At 40.9% G+C, this 8119-nt stretch overlaps 1 protein-coding gene across 1 annotated transcript in view; it reads left to right on the top strand.

Moving 5' to 3' along the window:
- The window catches only part of stab1 (stabilin 1), a 122935-nt gene that overhangs the window by 66305 nt on the left and 48511 nt on the right, over positions 1-8119 (top strand). Inside the window, exons 49-50 of the mRNA XM_032514890.1 lie at positions 6240-6374; positions 6471-6530. Coding sequence (XP_032370781.1) covers positions 6240-6374; positions 6471-6530 — 195 coding nt within the window. The remainder of the gene's footprint in view (positions 1-6239; positions 6375-6470; positions 6531-8119) is intronic.

The following is an 8119-nucleotide window of genomic DNA, read 5'->3' as shown; positions in this document are numbered from 1 at the left end:
GGGGGGTCTTCTCCCTATTTTCTGGCCTCCTACTTCCAGCAATGCTGCCCGGACCACACCCATCTTCTTGCTCTTCTGCGGCGTCCAGTTTTGGATGCAGTGACAGTGGCTCTGCAAAGTATTCTCTGAGAGGAACTTGTTCTGGTTAAACATTTGCACCCCGCAATTGAAAACACCACATACAATATTAAATGAAACTGTTCACACAGTACAATTCAATTCAATTCAATTTTATTTATAGTATCAATTCATAACAAGAGTTATCTCAAGACACTTTACAGATAGACCACACTCCAGAATTTACAAGGACCCAACAGAGCAAGCAACAGTGCAACAGTGGCGAGGAAAAACTTCCTTTTAGGCAGAAACCAGTCAGACCCAGGCTCTTGGTAGGCGGTGTGTACGGGACGGTTGGGGTTAGAATGAAGAGTGGCAATAACAAAAATAGAAAAATTAGTAGTTTGTAGCAGTTCTTTGTAGTAGTTCATGGCATAGCAACGCTGTGCGGCATACAAGCACAGCAGACGTACAGGACTAGCAGAACGTAGCAGGACTTAGCAGGGCACTGCAGTGTAGCAGTTGAACATGGCATCACAGAACGTGTAGCGGGACCATGGCCCAGCTGCTACCCTGATTTCGGAGCCTCTCTGATCCAGGGAACATGCTGGGGAAAAAAAACATAAGGACTCCGGGGAATGACTCCCCAGAGCTAGGTAGTAAACAAGCATTCTGGGACATGGATGCCATAAATGAAAAGATAGAAAGATAGAGGAGAGAGGAGCTCAGTGTATCAAATAAGTCCCCAGCGTCTAAAATTATCACAGCAAAACCAAGAGAGACAAGGTAAAGAGAGCTCGCAGCCCGGCCGGGCTAGACTCTCCCCAACCGGATCCGCTGTATCCAAGTCTCCCTTTAGTTTCAATTATTCTTGATTATATGATAGATAAATCTGAAAACTATGTATAACTACTACTCCCTACAAATATTCGATTCTATGCCCTAACTAGTGTATCAAAAAAGTCCCCAGCGCTAAAACTATTACACAAACCAAGAGAGACGAGGTAAGAGAGCTCCAGCCCGGCCGGGCTAGAACTCTCCCCAACCGGATCAGGCTGTATGCCAAGTCTCCCTTTAGTTCTATTATATCTTTATTATAGATGTAAATCTGAAAACTATTGGACTACTGCTACTCCCTAACAAATTTCTTTCTATGCCCTAACTAGTGTATCAAAATAAGTCCCCAGCTGTCTAAAACTATTACAACAAACCAAGAGAGACGGGCAAAAAGCTCCAGCCCGCCGGGCTAGAACTCTCCCCAACCAGATCGGCTGTAAGGCAGGCAAGGCAGCTTTATTTGTATAGCACATTTCAGCAACAGGGCAATTCAAAGTGCTTACACAAAATCATTAACAGTAAAACACAAGTACAAACAGTTAAAAGTCATAAGCATTAAAAATCATAAGACACAGAATAGACAGTTAAAACAAAATAAAACATTAGGCACATAACACAAGAATAAAAGTTACGTGCGCATAGAAATTTAAGAAATGAGCATTAATTAAAGAAAGGCAGCATCAAAAGAAGGTCTTCAGCCTTGATTTAAAAGAACTGAGAGTAGCAGCGGATCTACAGGTTTCTGGGAGTTTATTCCAGATATGAGGAGCATAGAAACTAAGCTGCTTCACCCTGTTTAGTTCTGACTCTGGGGACAGAAAGTATAGATAAATCTGAACCTAGTGACTAACTACTACTCCCTAACAATATTCGATTCTATGCCCTAACTAGTGTATCAAAATAAGTCCCAAGCTGTCTAAAACTATTATTACAACAAAACCAAGAGAGACAAGGTAAGAGAGCTCCAGCCCGGTCGGGCTAGAACTCTCCCCAACCGGATCGGGCTGTATGCCAAGTCTCCCTTTAGTTATATTATATGATAGATAAATCTGAAAACTATGTGACTAACTACTACTCCCTAACAATTTTCGATTCTATGCCTAACTATAAGGTTTATCAAAAAGGAAAGTCTTAGCCTACTCTTAAATGTGGAGACGGTGTCTGCCTCCCGGACCCAAACTGGAACTGGTTCCACAGGAGAGGAGCCTGATAGCTGAACGCTCTGGCTCCCGTTCTACTTTTAGAGACTCTAGGACCACCTAACCTTGCATTCTGGGAGCGTAGTCTCTCCTAGGGTTGTAAGGTACTATGAGCTCTTTAAGATAAGATGGCCTGACCATGAAGAGCTTTGTAGGTGAGAAGAAGGATTTTAAATTCTATTCTAAATTTTACAGGAGCCAATGCAGAGAAGCTAAACAGGAGAAACGTGATCTCTTTTCCTGGTTCCCGTCAGAACACGTGCCGCGCAGCTTCTGGATCAGCTGTAGAGTCTTATGGATTTTTTCGAGCAGCCTGATAGTAAGAATTCAGTAATCCAACCTAGAAGTAACAAATGCATGGACTAATTTTTTCTGCATCATTTTTAGACAGGATATTCCTGATTTTTGCTATTACGTAGTGAAAAAAGGCGATCCTTGAATTTGCTTTAAGTGGGAAAAAGGACTATCCTGATCAAAGATGACTCCAAGATTCTTCACAGTGGTGCTGGAGGCCAGGGTGATGCCATCCAGAGTAACTATCTCTTTGGATAGTGCGTCACGGAGGTGCTTGGTCCAAGAGCAAAACTTCGTTTTATCTGAGTTTAACATTAGAAAATTACGGTCATCCAGGTTTATATCCTGAAGGCACGTTTGAAGTTTAGTAACTGATTAGTTTCATCCGGCTTGATTGACAGATAAACTGAGTATCATCTGCATAACAATGAAAGTTTATGGAGTGTTTCTAATAATACTTCCTAAAAAAAGCATATATAAAGTGAACAGATTGACCGAGCACAGATCCTTGTGGGACTCCATGACTAACCTTGGCGTGCACAGAGGATTCATCGTTAACATTAACAACTGAGATCGATCTGATATAAGACTTAAACCAGCTTAGAGCAGTCCCTTAATGCCAATTAAATGTTCCAATCTCTGTAATAAGATATAATGGTCAATGGTATCAAATGCGCGCTAAGATCTAATAACACAAGTACAGAGATAAGTCCTTTGCTGAAGCAATTAGGAGGTATTAGTAATTTTCACAAGTGCTGTCTCTGGCTATGATGAACTCTAATCCTGACGAAAATCCTCAAATAAGCTGTTGCTATGCAGAAAGTCCCCCAGCTGTTTGGCGACTGTTTCTCAAGATCTTAGAGAGAAATGGAAGGTTGGATATAGTCTATAGTTGGCTAAACATCTGGATCAAGGTTTGGCTTTTCAGAAGAGGTTTAATTACAGCTACTTAAAGTACTGTGGTACATAGCCTGTTAATAAAGACAACTGTTTATATTCAGTAGCGAAGTGTTGACTAATGGTAAAACTTCTTTAAGTAGCCTAGTCGGGATGGATCTAAGAGGCAGGTTGATTGCTTAGATGAAGAAATAATTGAATTAAATTATAAAGATCAGTGAAGCAAGCAGTCTAAACATGTACTTGTTTACAGCTGTTTCTAAGGTTCCTGAGTTTAGAGATAAGTCAGTGCCAGTTAAAGGCAGGTCTTGGTAATTTTGCTTCTATGTTTATATTTTATCATGAAGAACCTCATAAAGTCGTTACTACTAAGAGCTATGGGAATACTTGGCTCAGTAGAGCTGTGACCTTCTGTTAGCCTGGCTACAGTACTGAAAAGAAACCTGGGGTTGTTCCTATTTTCCTCTATCAATGACGAGTAGTACGCTGCTCTGCATTACGGAGCCTTCCTATACGTTTTAGACTATCTTGCCAGGTTTAAACGAGAATTTTCCAGTTTGGTGGAGCGCCAGATCTTTTCAATTTCCGCGATATTGCTTTAATTTGCGAGTTTCAGTGTATACCATGGAGCTAACCTCTTTGTTTTATTATCTTCTTTTTTAGAGGGACACAAGTCTAGAGTCATTCGTAGTGAGCCTGCTGCACTATCAACAAATGATCGATTTGGGAGGGACTAATAGCATAGGATTCCGCTTACTTTGGGACTTGTAATGAATATGCTAACGGAATCGCATCCTAAATTTAGCACAGCACTATCAGATAGACATCTTGTAAAGGACGTTTTGCCTAATGGCTGTAGTTCAGCAGTATAAACTCAAGTTATCACAGTGGTCATAGGAAGGGATTCTGTGGAACCCTATTAAATGTTCAATTTCAACACCATATACCAGAACAAGATCGAGGTGTGGTAAATGGTGAGTAGGTTTATGAACACTTTGAGAGAAGCCAATAGAATCTAATAGAGATAAAACGCAGTGCTAAGCTATCATTCTCATCGTCCACATGAATATTAAAATCCCCTACATAATAACTTTGTCCGTTTTTAGCACTAAGTTTGATAGAAACTCTGCAAATTCGGATAAAAATTCAGAGTATGACCAGGTGCTCGGTACACTATACAAATAGAACTGGTTGCATTGATTTCCAACTTGGGTGTGAAAAGCTAAGAACAAGACTTTCAAATGAGTCATAATTTAGTTTAGGTTTAGAGCAATTAGTAGACTAGAATCAAAGAATAGCTCAACTCCACCTCCTCCCTGCGCCTCGAGGAATGTGTATTATTGTGACTGGGGGGGTGGATTCATTTAGACTAACATATTCTCCATTACCCAGCCAGGTTTCAGTAAGACAAAAATAAATCATATTAGAATCTGATATCAATTCATTTACTAGTACACCTTAGAAGAGAGAGATCTGATGTTTAAGAGTCCACATTTAATTCTCCTATTCTATGAACTATTGCACTTGTGGTTTAATTGTTATGAGGTTTCATGCACAGCTCCTCTTCTGTTTACCTTGGATTTAAATAATTTTAATGGTCGGGGGGCAGACACCGTCACTATGGGATTTTACTGGTAACACCTGGAATAGGAGCAGAGAAGTGTGTTAGATTGGGACTCTGCTTCCTGGTCCCAACTATGGATTGTCAAGGATTAGGTCCACCAATAAACTTGTCAATGTTTCTAGAAATGAGAGCTGCTCCATCCCAAGTGGGATGAATGCCGTCTCTCCGAATCAGATCAGGTCTTCCCCAGAAAGACTGCCAGTGATCCACAAAGCCCACATCATTATCTGGACACCACCTCGATAGCCAGCGGCGAAATGACGACATGCGGCTATACATGTCATCGCTGGTTAGATTTGGCAGGGGTCCAGAGAAAACTACGGTGTCCGACATTGACTTTGCGTATGTACACACCGATTCAACATTAATCTTCGTAACCTCCGATTGCCGTAACCGGGAGTCATTAACGCCAACGTGAATAACAATCTTACTGAGTACAGTACAGTAATGCAAGATATTTAAATTAGCTTGATACATGGTTACTTTTGAGTTACTTTCACCTAAATAGAAGTGAAAGTATGACTTGGCAGGTAGCATGTGAATTTCACCACGGGATCAACAAAGTCTCATCTTCATGTACTATATACATCATAATTTATTCATATTATTTTGTATTATTAATCTGAATCTGCAAAGTAACTACAGCTATAAAATAAATAGTTAAGTAAAACATACAATAGCCTATTGACTGAATTGTGGTGGACTAGAAGTAGTCTAATAAGTAGGAGAAAATGAAAATACTCAATTAAAAACACCTTACAATTGATAAAATGCAATGATATTAGGTGTAGCAAGCATAACATTGATTCCCGACATGTTGTTATCTGTCAGTTGCTGTTGGCACTGTAAGGACACAGATGTCCCTAGCCTACCGTCTCTGGTTCTGGCTCTGACCACGGGAACGGTGATGGGACAGCTCGCCTCAATGCAGCTTAAACACCTCCTGAAAATAATGTCCAATAAATGTGTCCGTCTCCGCTGTCTTTTCAAACACCAAATCCAGCAACAAGAAATAACACTCCCAGACCTTTTCTTTCAGTGCTGAAATATTTTGAGTTGTTGGTGAATTCTTAAAAAAAAGACACTATATGTCGGGTTAAAATGCATTTCAACTCGCGTTACTGAGATTGTAACGGGTGTAATATTACCAGTAATGCTTTATATTACTGTGTTACAGCAAAAAGAAATACATAACTGTAATTGTGTTACTTTTTGTCTCTATGTCTTCAGATGTCTCACAATCCACCTTCCCACTCTCCTTGACTTTGTTTCTACCTATCACCCCACCTCTCCCTTTCTCCGTCTCCCAACACCTGTCTCTCTCCCTGCAGGGTTCAGTCTGGATCAACAACAGATCGAGGATTGTGAAGAGTGATTACGTGACATCTAACGGAGTCATTCACCAGATTGACGCGGTGTTGATGCCCTACAGGCTGGAGGACAAACCAATCCTCCAGTCTAACATGGTTTGCTGAGTTTGCTTTAAATGAATATAGAATTGATAATCAATCAGAATTGAGGGACAGGCAGTGTGAACTATTTCTCTCTCTCTCTCTGTTTAGATGAATTTGACGTCAGCAGCGATGTTTTATGGCTACAGCCGCTTCTACAAACTCGTGGAGGTAAAAACGACTAAAACGCTGCACCTCCTGGTATATTTCTATTCCTACAGCCATACAGTGCCTTGCAAAGTATTCGGCCCCCTTGAACTTTTCAACCTTTTGACACATTTCAGGCTTCAAACGAAAGATATAAAAAATTTTTTTGTGAAGAATCACCAACAAGTGGGACACAATGTGAAGTGGAACGAAATCTATGGATATTTTAAACTTTTTAGCAAAAAAAAAAACCGAAAAGTGGTGCGTGCAAAATGATTGGCCCCCTTGCGTTAATACTTTGTAGAGCCACCTTTTGCTGCGATTCCAGCGCAAGTCGTTGGGGTATGTCTCTATCAGTTTTGCACATCGAGAGAATGAAATTCTTGCCCATTCTTCCTTGCAAAACAGTCGAGTCAGTGAGGTTGGATGGAGAGAGTTGTGAACAGCAGTTTTCAGTTCTTTCACAGATTCTCGATTAGATTCAGGTTGGACTTGAGTTGGCCATTCAACACCTGGATACATTATTTGTGAACCATTCCTTTGTAGATTTGCTGTATGTTTGGGATCATGTCTTGTTGGAAGATAAATCCCGTCCCAGTTTAGGTCTTTTGCAGACTCCAACAGGTTTTCATCAGAATGTCCTGTATTATGCTGCATCCATCTTCCCGTCCTGCTGAAGAAAAGCAGGCCCAGACCATGATGCTGCACCACCATGTTGACAGTGGGGATGGGTGTGTGAGGGTGATGAGCTGTGTTGCTTTACGCCAAACATATCGTTTTGCATTGTGGCCAAAAAGTTTGATTTTGTTTCATCTGACCAGAGCACCTTCTTCCACATGTTTGGGTGTCTCCAGGTGGCTTGTGGCTAACTTTAGACAAGAATTTTAGGATATCTTTGAGAAATGGCTTTCTTCTTGCCCTCTTCCATGAAGGCCGAGTGTGCAGTGTACGACGATTGTTGTCCTATGGACAGACTCTCCCACCAGCTGTAGTTCTCTGCAGTTCATCCAGAGTGATCATGGCCTCTTGGCTGCATCTCCGATCAGTCTTTCTTGTCTGAGGTGAAAGTTTACAGGGACGGCCAGGTCTTGGTAGATTTGCAGTGGTTGATACCTTCCATTTCAAAATGATCGCTGCACAGTGCTCTGGGATGTTTAAAGCTTGGGAAATCTTTTTGTATCCAAACCTGTTTTAAACTTCTCCACACCAGTATTACGGACCTGCTGGTGTGTTCCTTGGTCTTCATGATGCTCTCTGCGCTTTCAACAGAACCCTGAGACTATCACAGAGCAGGTCATTTATACAGAGACTTGATCACACACAGGTGGATCTATTTATCACCATCAGTCATTTAGGACAACATTGGATCATTCAGAGTCCTCGCTCGAACTTCTGGGTGAGTTTGTTGCACTGAAAGTAAAGGGGCCCAATCATTTTTCACGCACCCTTTCAGTTTTTTTTTTATTGCTAAAAAAGTTTAAAATATCCAATAGATTTCGTGTCCACTTCACAATTGTGTCCCACTTGTTGGTGATTCTTCACAAAAAATAAAAAAATTGTATCTTTATGTTTGAATCCTGAAATTTGTCAAAAGGTTGAAAAGTTCAAGGGGG

The sequence above is a fragment of the Etheostoma spectabile genome, chromosome 4, assembly GCF_008692095.1.
Source record: "Etheostoma spectabile isolate EspeVRDwgs_2016 chromosome 4, UIUC_Espe_1.0, whole genome shotgun sequence".
Lineage (NCBI taxonomy): Eukaryota > Metazoa > Chordata > Actinopteri > Perciformes > Percidae > Etheostoma > Etheostoma spectabile.
This window is presented reverse-complemented; position numbering and strand designations above follow the sequence as displayed.